The sequence below is a fragment of the Bactrocera dorsalis genome, unplaced genomic scaffold (assembly GCF_023373825.1).
Source record: "Bactrocera dorsalis isolate Fly_Bdor unplaced genomic scaffold, ASM2337382v1 BdCtg374, whole genome shotgun sequence".
In the NCBI taxonomy this organism is placed as follows: domain Eukaryota; kingdom Metazoa; phylum Arthropoda; class Insecta; order Diptera; family Tephritidae; genus Bactrocera; species Bactrocera dorsalis.
The window spans coordinates 232-20266 of record NW_026038425.1 but is presented as its reverse complement, the minus strand read 5'-3'; the positions used below and the strand labels follow the sequence as shown (position 1 = coordinate 20266).

At 33.1% G+C, this 20035-nt stretch overlaps 6 protein-coding genes across 7 annotated transcripts; 3 read left to right on the top strand and 3 right to left on the bottom strand.

Annotated features, from left to right (window-relative positions):
* LOC105234217 (inositol polyphosphate 5-phosphatase K) lies at window positions 1-1951 on the bottom strand. Of its 2 annotated transcripts, none has more exons than XM_029548511.2 (2): window positions 1793-1951; window positions 1-1593 (listed from the first exon to the last, which is right to left on the bottom strand). In XM_029548511.2, the coding sequence occupies exon 2, from the start codon at window positions 1587-1589 to the stop codon at window positions 105-107; it is 1485 nt and encodes a 494-aa protein (XP_029404371.2). In that variant the 5' UTR covers window positions 1590-1593; window positions 1793-1951; the 3' UTR covers window positions 1-104. The 2 variants fall into 2 exon arrangements, with proteins under 2 accessions (XP_029404371.2, XP_011214805.2); XM_011216503.4 differs by having other exon boundaries at window positions 1658-1797.
* Window positions 1952-2092: 141 nt separating this feature from the next.
* On the bottom strand, window positions 2093-2770 carry LOC105234215 (uncharacterized). Its single transcript, XM_011216502.4, has one exon. The coding sequence runs from the start codon at window positions 2630-2632 to the stop codon at window positions 2177-2179; it is 456 nt and encodes a 151-aa protein (XP_011214804.2). The 5' UTR covers window positions 2633-2770; the 3' UTR covers window positions 2093-2176.
* Window positions 2771-2999: 229 nt separating this feature from the next.
* LOC105234214 (PHD finger protein 12) lies at window positions 3000-6679 on the top strand. The gene is made up of 6 exons (XM_011216501.4): window positions 3000-3187; window positions 3360-3550; window positions 3627-4054; window positions 4114-4376; window positions 4445-6024; window positions 6077-6679. The coding sequence occupies exons 1-6, from the start codon at window positions 3146-3148 to the stop codon at window positions 6249-6251; spliced, it is 2679 nt and encodes an 892-aa protein (XP_011214803.2). The 5' UTR covers window positions 3000-3145; the 3' UTR covers window positions 6252-6679.
* Window positions 6680-7491: 812 nt separating this feature from the next.
* Window positions 7492-8710, top strand: LOC105234213 (uncharacterized). The gene has a single exon (XM_011216500.4). It carries the CDS (start codon window positions 7699-7701, stop codon window positions 8221-8223), a length of 525 nt encoding a protein of 174 aa, XP_011214802.1. The 5' UTR covers window positions 7492-7698; the 3' UTR covers window positions 8224-8710.
* Window positions 8711-12142: 3432 nt separating this feature from the next.
* LOC125780274 (zinc finger protein 189) lies at window positions 12143-17944 on the bottom strand. Its single transcript, XM_049462253.1, has 5 exons — window positions 17562-17944; window positions 17220-17349; window positions 16873-17157; window positions 16465-16818; window positions 12143-15907 (listed from the first exon to the last, which is right to left on the bottom strand). Exons 1-5 carry the CDS (start codon window positions 17783-17785, stop codon window positions 14837-14839), a joined length of 2064 nt encoding a protein of 687 aa, XP_049318210.1. The 5' UTR covers window positions 17786-17944; the 3' UTR covers window positions 12143-14836.
* Window positions 17945-18785: 841 nt separating this feature from the next.
* LOC105234210 (putative sulfiredoxin) lies at window positions 18786-19748 on the top strand. The gene is made up of 3 exons (XM_011216497.3): window positions 18786-18947; window positions 19074-19228; window positions 19288-19748. The coding sequence occupies exons 1-3, from the start codon at window positions 18866-18868 to the stop codon at window positions 19498-19500; spliced, it is 450 nt and encodes a 149-aa protein (XP_011214799.2). The 5' UTR covers window positions 18786-18865; the 3' UTR covers window positions 19501-19748.
* Window positions 19749-20035: the final 287 nt, after the last annotated feature.

Below are 20035 nucleotides of genomic sequence, written 5' to 3'. Positions count from 1 at the left end.
GATTAATCTATGTACATGTCTTTCGCCTTGGTATAATAAAAACTAAAACGTATTTAAATAAGTCACGAAATATAAACAAATTACATATTAGCTAAGTTAAAATATTAATTAGCATTGCCTCTGGGCACAATTGCACGAAAAATGTTACTCATACCAGCTATACTGGTTACGCCCCGCATGCCAGTGTTTTGGAAATATATTAGCAAATAACGCTCGCCATCTCGCATATTTATGTCATCTGAGAAGTCGAGTCGGATGTCTTCTTCGTCCTGTAACTGTTGGCGACGCAAACGCTCATGATTGCGGTGATGGTGGCGACGCGAACGTTGAGGAGGTGATTCAAAGAAAGGATCTACTGGTGAATCGGGTGACGATGGTGGTGACTCGGCTTGATTCACATATTCATAACCGATATATTCATTTAAACTCGCGAAGTCCTCACGATAAACACCAATCCAGTCGTGATTACGTTCTTCGAAGTCATTTGGCTTTACATATTCGACAGTATTTTCTTCACCAATCTGCCATTCTGCGATCTCTTTAAAGTTGACACAAGGTGCTCGGTAGTTCGGATAAAGTTTTACGCTGAATTCGCTGCTCACTGGCTTATGGTCACTAATGTTATATGCGGGAAACGATTTGTATGATCTTTGTTCGATGGCCAGTCTCTCATCTGGACGTTTATTGAGCGGTTGTAGAGCATATAATATACGATCGGTCCATGCAGGTCGGCGTTTTAAATCATAATTCGAAGTTCCTTCATGAAATTTAAATGTCGGTGGAAAAGCTGGCAAACGCTCATGCATTAAATGAAATGCTTTTTGCAATTTAGTGCGTACATGCAGCAATTGATCGCGTTCAATAAGTTCAGATAGCTTCTCATTTTTAATAGCAGCTAGAACATCAGCAGGACTATCGTCGCCCATCAAACGGAAATTTAAGTCTCCAAACCAAAAAACATAGTCGTGGTCGTAGATTTCGCGATAGTGTGGTACATGGTAGTGATGGTTTTCCATAATTTGTTCATAGTCCTCGATGCGCTCATCCAAATGTTTATCGTGCGCAGCCAAATGTGCGACTACAAACGTAATTGCGCAACCATACAAAGAGAATCGAATACTCACTGCGCCTTTATTGCCCCACATTCCACCAAAACCGGTACGGGTGAATTCCGGTTCTATGTCCCGCATATGTTTCACATGAACACGGCGCACAAACAGAGAAAGTAATAACCCTTGCATTTGTTCTGATTTAATTACCACATAGTCGTAGTCACGAAGTATTTTTTTTATTTTGTGTGTCCAAGGATCCTCCTTAAATAGACCAAGCATCTGCTGTTGTGGTTGAACGTTAACCTCCTGCAAACCAATAGCGTAAATGTCGGGCAAATCTTGTGTGTTCGGATCATCGACACCTTGAAGACCCAAAAGCGAACGCAATGAGATGTTATCCGGAAAACGGGTGCCTACATTCCATGTCACCACATACACCGAATAAGTTTCAACATATAACTGCTGTTGTTGTGGCAGCTGTTGCAAATCAGATCCCGCCTTGGAAATATTGCCTGCCATAACAGAACTAGAATTCATCTTTCTACAAAAATATAATAATTATTTATTACAAAATTATTATACTTTCAAAAGTAAACCATATGTACTTGATATGTTATAAAGATATCTCCTTGATATTAATAAATTGCGTCAGTACGACGATACACTTTGTCAACACTATATGAGGAGGGTGAGTAATTTTTCTAAATGGTATGAGCAAAAAACCAGAGTCGAATACTAACCATAGCAAGTACAATTGTTTTTGTTTAAAGTGCGAATGGATGAATGAACACAAACATATTATTATTTCCATTCAAGGTTTCAAATGTCACAATCAGCTGATTTACCGATATGTACGTACCCAACGAGAGTTATTCTGGAAAGAATTGTTATATAGCTTTCTTTAATATTTATTTCACTTTAATATATCTGTAAAAAATCTATTTCTTCAAATTACAATTTTAAATTATATTGAAGCTGAAGTATTTCTGTAAAGCAAATCAATATGCACATATCTAAAATTTATTTAAAAAAAAACAAAATTTATGTTTTAATGTATTACTAAATTTAACCATTTATAATTTTCTTAAAACTAATTAAATCGAATATATTAACGATTTACTAAGCTAATAACATTCGTTTTGTATTGATCTCTCCAGCGCAAAATTATATTCTTCGTTTTCGTCCACCGACATTTGACGAGTCAACAGTGCTAAAATGCTGTCAACTTGCAATTGAGTTACTTCAAAATCTCTTTTTGTGCTAAGCTGCGGCGCTAACTCGAAGGGCACTCCTTGTACGTATGGTACTGGCGACACGTTGTCGGATGCACTGGCGACATTAGTCATAGGAGGATAAACCGCTTGACCCGGATATCTGCCCATTCCAAATGCGGGAGGTATAGGTGGATACATTCCTATACCTTGTGCTGAAAACTTTGTGGGATCGTGGTCTGAAGTTTTTCTTTCTATAAAAATGAAATCGTCTCCACCTTCATTCGATTGTGTAGAATCCGTAGGTCCTTGTATTGCTTCTTCTGCAGAATCTGTGTCTTGTTTTTTCTTGGAGAAAAACGAAAGCATATTTTTACTGTATTATTATAGTTAATTTAGCGAATTCCGATCTAAGTAAATTGTGCGACAATAAATTTATTTTACGTTTCGATTACTTCAATTGTTATTGTTCTATTTTAGTTGTTGACTCAAGCCCAGTGTTGCCAATGTCCATATAATTGATGTTACCTAAGTAAAAAATTTTACGTGAAATGGCTTTTATTTAAGATTAAGAGGTTAATGTAACGAAAAATATAAAAAAGTACATATTAAGATTAAAATATTCTGAATATAGATTTAGAATGTTAGAAATTAAAGAGTTAAATTGTACATTGACTTCAAAAACTTCAATTTTCAATACATACTTTCAAATGCAATCCTAACCATAATATTGGATTAATCACTGAACACCTCCTTCAGCATCGAATTGAACAAATGTCAAACATTTTAACTGCAGCTAAAGGTCCTTTGGAATAATTTATATATTGCATCGGATTAAAAAGTTCTTTTTCGTGATTTTTAATATAAGATACCAAAGCCGACATGTCGAAAGTGGAAGTGGATCCCAATTTGCCCATAATGGAGGTATTTATTAAGTTTCTCTCAACACAAAACTTAGGTGAAAGTTTGTGGAACATCTCGATCCGCATTTGTGTTACAAAATTTGTTTAATCCATTTTAACCACAAAAATTTTAAATGTTTTTAAAAAAACTCTAAACTTTTATACAATATTTGTATATAATTTTGTTCAAATAGCAAATTAAAATCCTCATTAAACCACCTCCCTCCGAAGAAGAGAAAATAACATTGCGGCCAGTGAATACCAAGCATCCATACTATAAACGACCTGGCCGAGGACACAATCATGACCTTTGCGATGCTTGTGAAGAAGGTGGAGATCTACTTTGTTGTGATCGTTGTCCATCCAGTTTCCATTTGCAGTGCCAGTAAGTACACGTGTTTATTTGTTTATTTACGTATGCATAGTTAATTGAATAATACCAATGCGTTCGATTATCTTAGCGACCCACCGCTAACAGAAGAAGATATACCAAGTGGACAGTGGCTTTGTCATAACTGCCGCATGACTCTTAAGCCTACATCATCATCTAAATCAAGTTCTGTTGAGCGCAGTGCTGCCGGCGCAGTAACCGCTGCACGTACAGAGAGCTCTCGACCAAATACTCCGTCAGTTGATGCCGAAACGGCCCCATTTAAATTTCGTAATTTACGAAAACGCAGCAGTAGTCGTGCATCTTTTAGTAGCGATTTGAGCAATACAGAAAAATATTTGTCAAAATTGCCAGTGGGTATACAAAGAGCATTGGATCCCAACAAAAAACCTACACCACTTGATGAACTGATAAAAGCTGCTAGTATATTAAATCCGAAGCAATTTGAGCTGCCGCGTGAACTAGAAATACATTCTCAGTTTCCTGGCAATGATAAAGGTATAGGTAGTATACATTTTGGCTCAATACACAATAAGCATAATACATTTTTATTTTAGTGGAACCTATTCGCAAGAATGGAAATGGAAATAAAAAACCAAGCAATATACGAAGGAATTCTAAACCATATGAGCTGGACTCCCAGGGTTTGGTACCATTGCCAGCTAAAACGTGTTTTTATTGTCGCAAGTCTTGTAAGAAAGCTCCACTGGTAGCATGTGACTATTGTCCTTTATATTTTCATCAGGATTGCCTAAATCCACCTATGACTGCATTACCAACTGGTTTATGGATGTGCCCGAACCATGTGGAAAACTTCATTGTAAAATAAATAATTTTCTAATTGATTTTAGTGGGATGAACTTAATGTATATGTACTTTTTTTTGTAGGATAATCATCTTGTCAACAGCATTTCAGCAACAGAACGCATTCGTTTATGGGATAAATTTTCACAACCTTTTGATCATGAATCAGTGAAAATGGAATTTTTTCGACGCGTTCACATGCGTAATCCTCCCTTTCGCATCAAAGTGCCAATAAAAACTCGTGAAACAATTGAAATTCCTCCAATGGTCAAGTATCACTACGAAAACCCTCCCCCTCTCTTACCGTCATTACGTGAAACTTTGCGTTACGATATAGTTAAACGACGCAAATGTCTTCCTAGTTCTCCTGAAATAATATCAAAAGAAACTGTAGCTGAATCAGTTTTTAAAGATTTGGAAGCTCTCCAAAGTGCCAAAGCTAAATTTCGCGAGATTCAAAAGGAGCTAGGTCAAGTAGATGACTTGAGTAGCAGCGAAGAGGAAGATAACAATGTAACAGAAAACACCGAGGATAAAAAGGACCAAGATGTAGATGCAAAAACAGATAACGATATTACAGACAAAGAAAAAGTCGAAGAGGACGATAAACTAAATAAGGTGAAAAGTAATAAAAAACGTAGCAAACGTGGAGATTCTACCAAAAACTGTTCATCTGATGTACAAATCAAAAGCGAAGAGGACGTTAAAATTGATAATGATACGGAAAAATTGCCCATAAATCAAGCTCAGCAACAGCAAATGGTGGATAAAATCAAAAGTGAAGATGAAGAAGAAACCGACGATGAAACTAAATACATTGCTGATATAGATGCAGAACTTCGTTATCTAGATGTTGATTTAATAAAGAAGTTAGCATTTCAACGTGTGCAGCAGCTGGTGCAGGAACACCCTGAAATTGTAGTGCAATATCAGAACCGTACTGCCGCCAAAAGGATACGTGAACTTTCACATATCGATCCACCACAAGTATTACCATCACAAATACTCTCGCCAGAAGATGTACGACGTCTATCCATAATGTTTACTGGCGAGACGTCCTCCATATTGGCGCAACACCAAAGTGATAGTGATAACGACTTGCCACAGTTACATCCGGCTTTAGCCACTGCTGCTGCTATTGTTGCTGCTGATGAGGAAGAGCAGAAATACAAGCCACGCGTACGTACCGATGGAGAAAAAGCTTACGAAATAGCAACACGGCTTGAGCTGAAATTATTACGATGTAAAGTGCGTGCACGCGCTGTCCTAACACCGTTAGGTGACATATTGGAAGACAATCGATGGTTTAGTAACGTTGAGTTACATTCGTCATTTTTTATGCGTTATCGCAATATGCATATTGGATCTGGCCAAACTTCTGTTGATGTAAACCTTTCCCATATTGGACACTGTTGTCGGATTTCGCCCAAACATGCAACTATATTTTATGACGATTTTACAAAAACGTATGAACTCATCAATTACTCGGAGTACGGCACCGAAGTTAATGGACAACTGTATTCTTGCGATTTTACTGATTATGGACCAACGCCGGCCAAAAAGCTTAAAAATGAGGACATCGAGTTACAGAAACGTGTTCAAGAGATTTTAGATAAACGTCGTGGTATACAACGCCAACATTACATTGTGGACAGAAATTCAAGGTACACATGGAAATGAGTTTAAAATGAAATTATTATACATTGTCTATTACAGAATGGCACCGCCAATGAAACCTGAGTGCAAATGCACTTTCGTTCAAGAGCCTCCTATGCTTGCCGGTGCTTGGGAAGGAACGGCTATACTTACGCATGGTACTTTAATACGTTTCGGATGTTTGTCATTTGTTTTCTCAATACCTGAATTAGGATCGAGTAATGGCCAGGGCTAAGGATTTGTCGTTGTTGGTACGAATGCGGTTAGCTGCAATAAGTCTTAATTTTTAAAAATGAAAATTTAAAAATAGCTTTTAGCATATTGTTTTTAATTTAAAACAATCACTTAGAAAATAATGCAAAATGTTATGTTGCTTATGTTTTATAAAACATCAATACTTTTCAGTTAAAAATTGCACAAAAAACTCGTGATGTTTAATAAAAAAAGATTTTTCGTTTTTTTTTATTATTATCTACATATTTATTTCTTAGTACGACAAAAATTATTTTAAATAAAATAATACTCTAATAAACGTAAATGTTAGAAACATAAACTGCTACGCTTTCGCATTACGTAGATGCAGTTAAGCGTTCTCAAAGTTGTAATAATACATATTTTACGAATTATATATATTTTAAATAAAGTTTAACTTAGATGAATAAATTTCCTGTTTCATTTAAGGTAGAGGTGTGCTCATTCGAACAAAACATGGTATATTTTTTAGGATTTTTATATGAAACAGTAAAAATCTATTTTTAAAAATAAGAGGTATATTATCATGAAGAAATATTAAAAAATACGGCAATAGCTATTACTGCTGGATCTTCTGAAGTCAAAAAATCAAATTATATCAAAAGAAAATTGTTCAGGTAACGCTGTGGGTTTTTCGAAATTTAAATTTTTAAGTTTTTGGGAACACTTTCAAAATAAAGGCATATCTTTTTAAATTATTGGAATACGAGACGTTTAAATATAGTATATAAAAATGATTATTACAAATATTTGTCTATTATAAAAAAAATAAGTTTTTCATTTGGCATTTAAATTAAAAAAATAACAATAATTTTGTTTTTTATTTTACAAATTTTTTGTTAAATATATATTCTCTATTTTTACTTATTTTAGTTTTAGCATAATTGATATAAGCTATCCTATCTTTTAAGTTGGAAAAAACGCAACACAGTGTGCTAAATTTTACTGAAATCGGTTATGCAGTTTAGGAGTTTGGCGCGGAGAAACCTTACACGTAGTTTATATATTTATATATTTGCCTGTAGCAAATCTAATGTTTATATGCATTTAAAAATTTAAAAAGGTTTTAATTTTTTTCTACTTTTTACATTGACCTTTTTTTAATTGGACTAATTTCACAAACCATTATTTTTACAGCACTGTATTTCTTCGTTAATTTTCCTTATCAGTCTTAACGAAATTTTAGTAAACAGCTGGTAATTTTTGTATAGCGTTACCGCTGTCAAAAGCTTGCGTTGAGCAAGTTTATATCAGAATTTAGAAGTGAAGCAGCATTCATTCATATACATATCCAAGAATAGCAATACCAATAAAATCTAGTTCACATATACGTACATATATACATAATCTACATTTTAGATAGTTCTAGTGTTTACATATTGTTTTAATTTTATTGCGTATAAATAAATACGTCGTGATGAGCTTGTGAAATGAACGCGTTGCGTAACCTCTTTAGCTCGAGGACACTAAATAGTGTAAGGCAACATGGCCAGAATGTCCTCTTTAATATTGCACAACCAGTTGATGGTGCACCGGCGGTTGCACCAATTGCAGACTTCGATGAAGGTACTAATAAAGAAGCATGTCAACCGTTGAAAATACCAAAATCAATTCTCGATGCAACTACTTTTATTGGTAAAAACTTTGGTGAAACAACTGCCTCTGGATCGATTTCACCAACTACCTTAAAACGTTTGCGTTGCATGGAGCGCAAGGTTGAGTTAGTTTATCGCTGTAAACTGTGCAACACACGTAACAGTAAGCTGGTCTCTGAAGCTGCATACAGAAGCGGTGTGGTAATTCTCCAATGTGACGGTTGTTCTGTGAACCATTTAATAGCCGATCATTCTGGATGGTTTGCCAAAACCAAAGGCAAGAATTTTGACCAGGTGCTAGCCGAACGAGGTGATCGTGTTAAAGTCATCAAAGTAAACGAAAAAGGCGAATTAATTTAGCTGCAAGCAACATGAAAATAAATTACAATGAACTTCAGTCTTATGTATTGCTATTAATAATGAAAATACTGCTGCACAAAATATCATAAATAACAATTTTATCATTAATTGAATAAAGTGTTTAAAATACAGTAGATAAAAATAATATAAGGGCTCAGCCTTCGAAAACACGTTTTCCATTGCTTGTGGAACCGATGGCTTCATGACCGAATCTAAAAAGGAATACTGACATTAACCTGGAGACTTGCCATAATAATCTAATTGGAATTTAAGTATATTGTAAATATGTAATGTCATAATTTAATATATGCTTTGAATTTGAATATAACCACCGTGCAACCACTTTAGGTTGCATCTTTATTTATGTATTTTGTGCAGTGAATTAACATCCTGGAATGTAATGTATTACAAATGCAAAAGTAATGAACAACTTCACAAAAAAAGCAATAAAAGTATTAAAGCAAAACATCGAAATATTAACAATCAATTTATTTCATTTTAAAATACACGTGACGATAATTTTTATCTATTTATCGAAAAAAAATTTTTTGCAGAGGCATGGCCGAATTAGGAAAAATTTCCTATTGGATATGTATTCCATGTACATTATTTAATGAGGTATTTATAAAAGCGATTGAACACTTATTTTGCTTTATTAACTGTAACCAAGTGTTATGAGTATTTGATTGTCATTCGGTAGGTCGTTCATATGAATCTTAGGTTTTCTCAGGTAGGTCGCTGATTTAAATCTTAGCCGTGAAGATATATGTATAATAAGGTTTTCTCAAATGGTTTTCTCAAATAGGGGTTGCTTGTATGTAAGTATGTACTTATAAAACATGTATTTCACAATCTGATATGAATTTCGTAACAACGAAGGAATATGTTGTTGTTGTTGTAACAGATCCTAAACCCCGTTACGATAGTAAGGATTAGATAAGTTGTCATCGACGTCATCTAATGTAATGTACATACATATGTATGCATCATCATTAAAATCATATAAAATCATTTACTAAACAGTTCACGAAAATATTTAATACTGATTCAGATTCATTAAAGCGTTAGGAAATAAAATTAATTGTGATTATAATCTAATTGTGCTGATAACTGCATATGTACAATCATGTATATTCGTATGTATATGTATACAAATGATAACAATTTAATAGCGGATAGTGGAGGCGCGCGCGTATAAATGATTTGTGATAAGATAAAATTGGTAGTAATTAGTTGTTGACTGTCTCGATGTGATAATTTTGGCGTAAATAATTGTTGCATATTTATTCACCAATTGGTAAACTTTGTTAAAGTATTTCAAAGTTTAACGCATCTTATTGTAAGACTTGATAATTTACCAAAATTTTTAAAAAACAATACATACAAATTTTTACAGATCATAATTAACATGCATAGTTGTACTAATATTCGGAGTCGGACACGATGTCAAGCACCTATGATCCATCTCCAATAGGTCCTTCTAACGAAGTGGAGGTCTTCCTCTTTCTCTGCTTCCCCCGGCGGGTACTGCGTCGAATACTTTCAGAGCTAAAGTGTTTTCGTCCATCCGGACAACATGACCTATGGAGTCAAGTGTAGAAGTTCACGCAAGTGAGGAAAGTTCTCTGATTGCCATTCACTTGGGAGTAGCCAGAAACGATTCTTTTACATATGGCTCAAGCAGCTCACGACTTCCGGTCTTTGACCAAGTATCCTCTGGTTAGCCTAAGAACATGAAGGCGAGCTAAAGTGAGAAGGTGAAACATCCCCTGCATAGGGTTGTGCGCTGGGTTTGAGACCCGCCACGTAAAAAACACCCCCAATGAAAAGTAGCAACCAACCAAACACTGTTATCACATAATTTCACAAAACTCTTCCCGAATCATTAAAATAATAATTAATAAAAGATAATAGAAAAAAATAAAAAAAAGTATGCATTTATGTACACATATGTATGTGTGAATATTTGCCGTGCGAAATGTGGCAAAACAATACATATCTATATATGTACATATATTTTAGCTAATATAAACATTTATAATTTGCATATCAACATCGCTTAAAGTATTGCTTGAGGCATTTTAACAACGCCAATGACCTAATGACACCAAGGTTTTGGGCTTTGTTTCCTATAAATAATTTAAAAGCAATACCAGTTTAATGATTCGTTTTTGAATGCGTATATTTCTATATTTGAACATCTGCTTGACAATAGAACTATTGAATTAGGCCGTTATTATTTCGACAGATAAGCACAAAATTTTGCTGTGTAACGATGACTATAACGATATGCAATAATATTATTTTAAAATGATGTATGATTACAACACTACTATGAAAACGGCATAGGTTATTGAATACCTTATTCGAAAATTAACAACTCTTCTAGTGCCATTACAAGGTTTTTTACAATAACCAGGGAATCTCATCTCACCCTAGTCTAGCGCTGAAATCTTCGGCAACTAAATGAAATGAATGTATGAATAAATTCTCAGAAATTTAGTTAACATCTTTACAAATTCTTTTCCCGTGAATGACAATTTGGCCCCTGTGACTCCAATTAACCCTATTTATCTAACATTTCTGTACTTGCTACTTACCTATCCAAACAGGGTTAAAGCGCCGAAAGGACAGCCCTTGACCGGATAAATTCAGGATCAGCTGTTGTCACGATCATGCCGAAACAGATCGCTGTTACATTAACCACTCGTTATATGATTTCTATGACAGCAAGTAATATTCTGAACACTAAGTGGGGTTTGAATTGTTGCTACTAACAAAAAACATATGAGCCCGTTAAGCAGAGCAAGGTTTTCTTGTTGAAAACCCTCTCTGAGGTGTTTACTATAACTAGAGTCTAATGAAGAGGACATAGTATTCGAACTTTGCAAAAGAAATCAAGTGAAGAGAAATCTCTTGTTACCTAGCCGAAAGGGATCTGAATTTATATACCGCCAAAGACTGTCAATTATTATTTGATAATGGTACAACTGCCCAAGATATATTTTCCGAGCACATTTCAAGCAGTGGCCTTTACTATAAGTCAGGTTAAAGGCTCTTGAATCCATTTATCTTGAGATATATGTAATTTCAATAGCTCTCAACAAGTTCCTGGAATCCATCAGAGTGCTGACCTTTGTAGGCAAGTGAGATAGAGGGTAGGGCACAATGGACCTTATGTTCCAGTACAAACATCGATAAAATTCTATTGTATTCTACACTAACAACGAGAGGAACACAATTAGCATCCGATTATTTAAGGCATATTTGCGGTGTGTGGATAATAATTTGAAGTATAGTTCTTTTTAGTTCGTACTACAAATTAACTTTAGGTAACGTTTTAAAATGCTTCTGTTAAGGATGTGCCGCATTTATGGTAATTGCTACTTTGACTAGACTTTTCATAAAAAAAAAAACATTTACATATAATAATAAATATTTATGACGATTTGTTGTGTATGTCTAAGTTTTTATTTTATTCTTGTCAGTAGGAAACAATTATGTATGCTTTTAGGTTTTTATTTACGAATTATTCATTATTTGCTTAATTCTAAACTTAAAATATTCAAATATATTTGCTTCGTGAAATTAAAACACTTGTGATTAGACTTATTCACTTGGTTAATAGCTATTTATTTTTATACGACTATATGCGTATTACATTTTTGTTATATATTTATTTAAATTTTCTCAATTGCTTATGTATGTGTTGGATATACATATGCACGACAAAAACACTTTTCAATATTAGTGTTTGATTCCATATTTATGTAAACAATATAAAACTATTTTTGATCGAATTTATATATATTTGTATATATGTATGCATGTTTTATATTTATATTTATTTTTTAAACGTATTTTCCATACGTCGTCTTTATACATATACATACATATACATATAAGCGCATACATATAGTATATGCGAAGATATTTACTCAAGTTAAATTGTTTATTAATTTGTGGTTTAAAGATATATGTGTTTATATTCATTATTATATTTTTTATTATATGATTTTATTTATACAAGAAATTGTTTCCGAAAATTACTTAAGTTAAATTGTTTATTAATATTATATGTCGTTTAAAGGTATATGTGTTTATATTCATTATTAAATTTTTTATTATAAGCTTTCTTTTATTTATGCAAGCAAGTCTTTTCCGAAAATATGAAAAATATTTGTGTCTATTTACAGGGATGTATGCATATAATTATTACTTGTTTTATGAATAAATTGATGATCTGCGTTATAAATGTTCCCAACAAATTAATAATATATTTTCTTAATTTCGCTGCAACCATAATTTAAGCCCACAACCTATTGAGTCTATCTGCGAAGTGATCAGGAATTTGACGAATGAAGACCTTTACGTAAACATATTTTGAAAATTTTTGTTGTTGCATTGTAAAAGTTTACGATGAAAATTATATAAGAAATAGTTCAATTATAATTCCTTTTTTTTAACTAAAATTTAATTTTTTATAAAGTAGTGCAATAGGCCTACATATGTTTCAATTGTTAAAAACGCCAAATTATGGTAAATATATTTCTTAAATTCTGTGGTATTTTGGAAAAATTAAAAAAAAATAGTTTGAAAAAATATTCGAGTTACCATAAAATATGTCGAATAATTCCTTCTTGTCAGCCAGTCTGAAAGTTTAAAAAATATACATATATATTTTCCCTGTGAACAAAATTTTACGTGAATAATCATATGTACATAAGTATATGTAAGTAAGAATATATGGTGTTTTAAATTGGAAATAAATAATTATCAATGTAAGAGTTAGGTTATGACACATACCGAATATATACATATGTAGTAAACACATCGCGCACTTACTACAAAAGTAAAATGGCAGAGGACGCAATTAACAAAATAGAAGATTTAACTGTGATTTTTCACTTAGTGATGACAATGTTGATAAATATTGAAAAAACTTATTTTTAAAATGTTTGAATTGTGATTCTTTTGTATTCAGTCCGCGTATGAACTGTGTACTCTTTTGTAGTTAGTGTGCGATATGTTGAAAAAAATTATTCAGAAATTTTTATGAGTTATGATTGTTTTTTAACACAGTTTGTATGCGATATACTCGTAACAAAATCGATTTAAGGAGTTAGTGGGTCAGAATTTTCAAAAAGCCATTTTTTGCATTGTCTTAAGTTATAATATCTTAGTAATATTCTCCAACAATATTTGTCAAAATTAGCAAAGAGCTCTCTGCCGCTCTGGAACGTTCGGCAAAACTTCAAACGCGATTTTCTCAAAACTACATGCTTTTTGAACTGGTGACCACTGTAGCTCGAAAACCGCACAGTAGATTTCATTGAAAATTATATAGAATTTATACAGTTTTTTGAAAACATGAAAAACTAGTGTCAAATCGAATGAATTTTTGTTTTTAATTTTCATTTTTTGTAAACAACGAATCGTTGAGTTTCCCCGAAAATTTGAATATAGTTTCCTGCAGATGCCATTTTGTACGCGTCGATCAGGCAGTAAATCATTTATTGACACAATTATTATTTTTTTGTCAGATTAACACAAATCGCCACTACTTTTGAAGTTATTATTTTTTTAATATCCGTCAAGTCGAAAAGTTCTTTAATGATGCTATGTTTTACTTTTTATTTGGGAAAAAAATTGAAAATTGTAATTTTTTTCATGCCTCTGACATATGCACCATCTTTAAAGCCACACGACACACGACAATGGCTTTCTATTGAAAACAAATATATGTACGTTGTTTTTATATTGAATTATTTTAAATTATTGCTGGGACCCGTAACACCCTAAAGTATGAGTACATAAATGTGCTTGTATTCATAAAATATAAATGACTTAAAAACAATAGGAAACTTTGAGAAGACTTTAATTAATCAAGAAATTGAAATTTGTAATTTTGTTAAAATAAATATTCTAAATTTTGTCCTTAGGTCCTTCGAAACATACCACTTTAACAACCATAAAACAGTGAAGTTTCTCACATTGGTTAGTGTATTATTAAACTAAAGGTAAACATTTTATCTACACCAACACCAAGTAAAATTAAAAGCATAAATTCGATTGATATATGATAATTTTTAATATTAATTACGTTTAATTCTTCTTAAGGTTAAATTTTATATTATACAATTTCTAAGTACATTCCTATGTTATAACCAATCTAGAGTAATTAATGGAAAATAATTTTCTTGCACCGTTATGTGTGCCCATTGAAATAAATTATAATAAATTTGTGTATTAATACTTGTGAATTGTTTCAGCGTACGCATAAATAATTTTACATACGTATATGCAGTACTACATAGTTATAAAAAATCTCTTTTATTGTAACTGTGTAACAAATAAAAAATAAAATTAGTTAAAATTAAAAATTAGTCTTAAAAACGTAATGACTTCTACTTCGTTTAGACCTTTGTATTGCATTAACACAAGTGTAGTTACTTGAAAATCTAAAGTTGTTTATTTTATGCAGTTATTACTATAAGTATATCGCGCATAGGAAAATACGTGTTAATATTACTGTAGATGTTTTTCTATATGCTTAACCTATGCTATATTTAAGTGCTGCCTGCAATACCTTTTATAGGTTTATATAAGTGGATCAGTAACCTTGATGTATGCGTGAGTTTGGCCGATTATGTCGACGCTTGTGCAAATATAAGCCGGCTGCTTGCGCAAACGCTGAGCCACAAATCTTACACACATATCGTTTGATAGCGTCGTGTATTTGTTTGTGATTCTGCAGATTTTTAAGTGATTTGAAGGTTTTGCCACATATGTCGCATTTAAATTCTTCATCGCTATAGTGCTGCCTAGCATGTTCTAGCATAGATTGTCGCGTGGGAAATAAACGACCGCAATGAGAGTAATCACAACGGAATGGACGCTCACTGGGACTGGTATGCTGTGCACGATGCGCATTGAGATACACCATATTGGTAAAAGATTTGCCACATATGTCACACGAATAGCCGTCATCGTACTCGGAATTATCCATGTGCAATAGTGAATTTTCATTTTCCGCCATACCCATGTCATTGCCTGCATGCGGGATATTGGCTAATGAAGGTAGTAAGAGTTCATCGTTATGTCGACGCATATGTTCATCGTACACTTCCTTAGTTCGAAAACTAGCTGTGCATAAGTCGCACCAGTATTTTACCTCCTTACTTGTGGGTGTGTGTATTTGTTTATGCTGGTTCAACTGATCAACGTCTAAAAAGCTAACAGGACAGATATTACATGCGTAAGTACCCTCTGGCTGATGCGTATTGAGATGTGTATCTAGTTCTCGTGGTGATTGCACAATAACAGGACAAAATTCACATTTAAATGGTGCAATATCCGCATCCATAAACTGCATTTGATCGTAGTAACTGTAAGTTGGCATAAACACTTTATTGTTTTGCTCGCATAGCAAACGTTCTTGTTTTTGTTTGGAGTAATCAAAACGCAATTGAGAAATACGCTTCGATATTTGTATGGTGCTGACCTCAATCATCTTTTGCAGTTCTGCCGCCATTTTCTGTAGTGCTTCTCCTCGTTTTTCTTTGCTACGGTAGTCTATGTTGTACTTATTATAAAAACATGGATATTGTTCGACCATTGATAAAAGTTTCATAGTAGAGACATCATTCCAAAGTGCGGAGGACCGACGTCGGTATACTGTTTCCTGAAATGTTATTTAATATAGTTGTTGTAGTTACAAAACTGATGGTGTGAATTTCTTATTTTCTTATCTTTAAAATATAACTAAACCAAGAAAACAAGAAAACAAAAAAACCTTGATTCTGATCCTTCAGTTGCACGACAGTATATGCTATGAGCAGCTTCTTGGAGAGAAAAGGACGTATGTAAAATTTCCGAGCGAAAGTGATTAGTTTGCGTATATACAGGCAGACAGACAGATGGACATGGCTACCGTTCATACGGCAGTCAGTTCTATGTAAACGGAACGGACCCGAATTTTTTTTATCCAGCCAAGGTCTGTCAACTCGGCATAATTCTGCCTCTACAACACTAGCAACAGACATGGCTAAGGATACATATATATTTATATATTTTCTTTCCTTGGATCTCGGCGTTTCCTTCTGAATGTTAAAAACTAGCAAACTTAATATACCATGTCCAGGGGAAAATTAATTGACATTCTTCTGATGTCAGAATATCAAAACTCAAACTTTTGACTAATATTTCAATATTGGTTATCTTTAAATAGGTATAAAATACCTTCACGACAGCCTCAGTCATCTTTTGATTTCCACCATAAAACCGATTAAGAAAATGTAAATCCTTAAAATACCATAGTGTACTGATGTTGGTATTTTCCAAAGACATTCGATTGCATTCCCTTTTATATACAGTTCTTAAATTGTCCCACTTTCGGGTAACTGCATCCTTTGCCAAAGATAAGTTAAACCGCCGCTTAAATTCCATTACAATCCAATCGAGAAAGTGCTGTCTTTTAGAACGATCACGAAATTGTGGATGTCGATGATCCCAAAGAAATGTGTTGCGCCGATAAGAGTCGATAAGAAATTGAATCATTTTGCGGTCTTTAATATGCATAGTTAAACCTGATTCCTATAATACAAAAAACTTTAGAATATTAAATATACGCATTACGAAACAATATACCATTTCATGGTTTCCACCCAATAACGATTGTTCAACTAAGTCATCATAATTATTCTCATCATCTTCTTGATAATTGTGATCATCTTCATCACCATTATTAGTGAAATCTTCATAATTTCCGTAGTTATCAGGCATATAGCTTTCACCGTCTCCTTCCATTGAAACTTCCGGCTCTGAATGCTCCTGTTTGACTGGGTACATAGAATTCACAGTGTCTGCTAATTCATTTTCTGTTGATAATCCGGTAATTATGGAGTCATCATGTTTTGGTGGTTCTAATGCGTCCTGTGAAAATTTCAAAGTTATTATTATTTTTATAAGTAGTTAAGAATATTTATTATACTAACATCTCCTACTTCCTCTTTAATCATAACTGTTTGTGGTACTAAAAGCGAGGGATCGGTGTCAGTAAGATCTTCCGCGGCGACGCCACTATGACCGCTGTCATTTTCACTATAGGAGCCATTATAACCGAGTCTGTTTAAAATATAATAGTACAATTAAGCATTAATCGACAGTGTAACATAACAGTTTTCCTTTACATTCAATAAGTGTTACATCTAACAATTCAATGTAAGAAAATATCTAACAATTTATTCTATACGCTGTGCACCTGCTAAAAACTCGTTTAACATTACGGCAATTTATATTGATTCTAGTGGCTACAAAAATCGTTGTAATTGTCTTACCCCAGCATATCACCAAACAGTCCCTTTTGGCCCATTGTTTGTGGTCCATGATCTGTTTGCATATGTCCAATAAAAGCGTCGAAATACAGAAATTTGGCCGGACAAAACATACAGCCTAATGCAAAGTATTGCTGATCCTCTGTGGCTGTGATGATCCCGCATTCTTTTGTGCATAGGCGAAAGATATCCTCATCGCTTGTTGGTTGATATGGTAAAACACTCATCTTTAGCTCCCACAGTAATTAAAAAATGAAATATATACAATTATATACTCCTATTTTCACAAATGTATCTCGTTTTAATTATTTTCCGATAATTTTTCTACTATTCTCGTATCAACCACCATTCGTATAATCTTCTTTTCTTTACTTTGTTTGACAACTCATAAACATGGTTGCCAACGCTTCAAATTTTGACAGTTTTTTTTTATAAATTTGCAATTAAATAGAAAAACATTAGCTTTATGGTAAATTTATAAAATAAATCTTTGTATATATATAAAGTATGTGTAGAAATGACATATTAGGCCAGAACATTATTGTTATTAAAAGGATTAAAAATTTCCCCCCAAATAAATATCCCATTTCCAATCAGCAGCGGATGAGTAAAAAATATCGTTGTTTTAATTCTTGATTTAATCGTGTTCTATTAAAAAATATTACAATTTGTAAAGACTATAATCAGAGAACGTATAATATGATGATATATAATAAATGTACATTCTCTGCTATAATAATATCCAATACCTCTGCAAACTAATTGAAAATAGAATTACCAGAATACCGGCATTAAAAGGAAGATTAAACTCTATTTTCATAATATTCAAAATTATGACAATTAAATTTATTCTTAAAGAATACACAATTTGACCGTTCCTTTAAATTAATACAATATTCATAAAACCATGGGGGGTATGTTTATAATCACTTAATAATTTGAACTTTAAACTGTTTTTTAACTCCTGTTAATAATCTTATATGTTTTTATTTATTTTCTTGCATTTTATCTCCGATTCTAAATTTAAATTTCTTTGTTCTTTACGATTAATGGTATTTAAAGCAAAAAATCGCCATCAGTTTCACCAGCAAAATCATGTACATACTATGTGTATGTGTTTTCAAAATTATACAGCAATTTGCCCCCCGAAATCATTTACTTAAATGCAATGCAGTACACAGTTTCATAAAAAATGTTATTTGTTTTCATCGAACATACATACATATGTAGTTGTTGTATTATTTACCAACTCATGTGCTAAGTAGTAGTAAATTATTTATGGTAACGTTTATGCACAACTTCGTACAATGTCATTCATTAGTATCATAGCTTTACGTATGATTACACCTAAAAACTCTCTGGTCAGAAATAAAACGTTTTATAAACAAGGTAAAAATATAAAATATCATTTGTATTTTAATACATTAACAAGTATACTAATAATAAATAAAGTTGGTGTTTGCAATTTCACAACTTTTTCACTAACCTAAAGTACTTAATAAAATTGCATTGTAGGATTTGGTGAAAAAATGTCGTGCAACATGAGCAGTAAAAGTGTACATTCCGCAGCAATAACAGAAGTACATATGGTACCCATGAGTGTCATACATAGACCAATTCCTCCGGTGTTGGACGAAGAAAAGGTTCAATCTCTCATGAATACTATAAAGGTATGCTGAAATATAATTTAAATCTTTATTATATGATTTCTTATGTTCTTTGTAAGTAGAATGAAGTCACAGAAGACGATGTCCCACCAATAGATGTGCTCTGGATTAAGGGTTCTGAGGGTGGTGATTATTTTTACAGCTTTGGGGGTTGTCATCGGTACGAAGCCTACAAGCGGTTGAAACGTGATACTATAAAGGCTAAATTAGTTCAATCGACACTGCAAGACTTATATCACTATATGGGTTCCAGCACTCCCAAGGATCTTAAATGAATTTGTAACCATACCGCCATTTATTAAACTGATATTTTTTGTTGTAGTAATGCAGTACTAAATTTGTAAATAGTAATAATCATTTTAAAGTGTATAAATGTCTTCGGATTTTATTTGTATGTTTACATTACTACAAACAGTGGATTTTTCCAACTGAGCCACTTGTTAATTTTTTAGTTTAGGGTGTTTAACCCCCATTGTACAAAAATTAATACCAATTACCAAATAAACGGTGCTTTTTCACGTAATATTCGCAAACCATATTTCTCCCATTCACTAGAATATATCCACAGCTCAGGCGCACTCTCCAAACATGACATTATAGCCGCACCCTTCCAAGCTATCATACCAGCGTCCATTTCTTTGGTGAATGCATTTACTTCAAATGCAGAGTATGACGTTGACGTGGCCGCTAATTGAAGCATAACACGTTGTTCCAGCCATTTTGAAAAACCTGGAAATTTCGTGCTGCCTCCCACAAGCAATATACAGCTATACATTTTGCGCTTAATCTCTTCGGTTGAACAACGTTCAA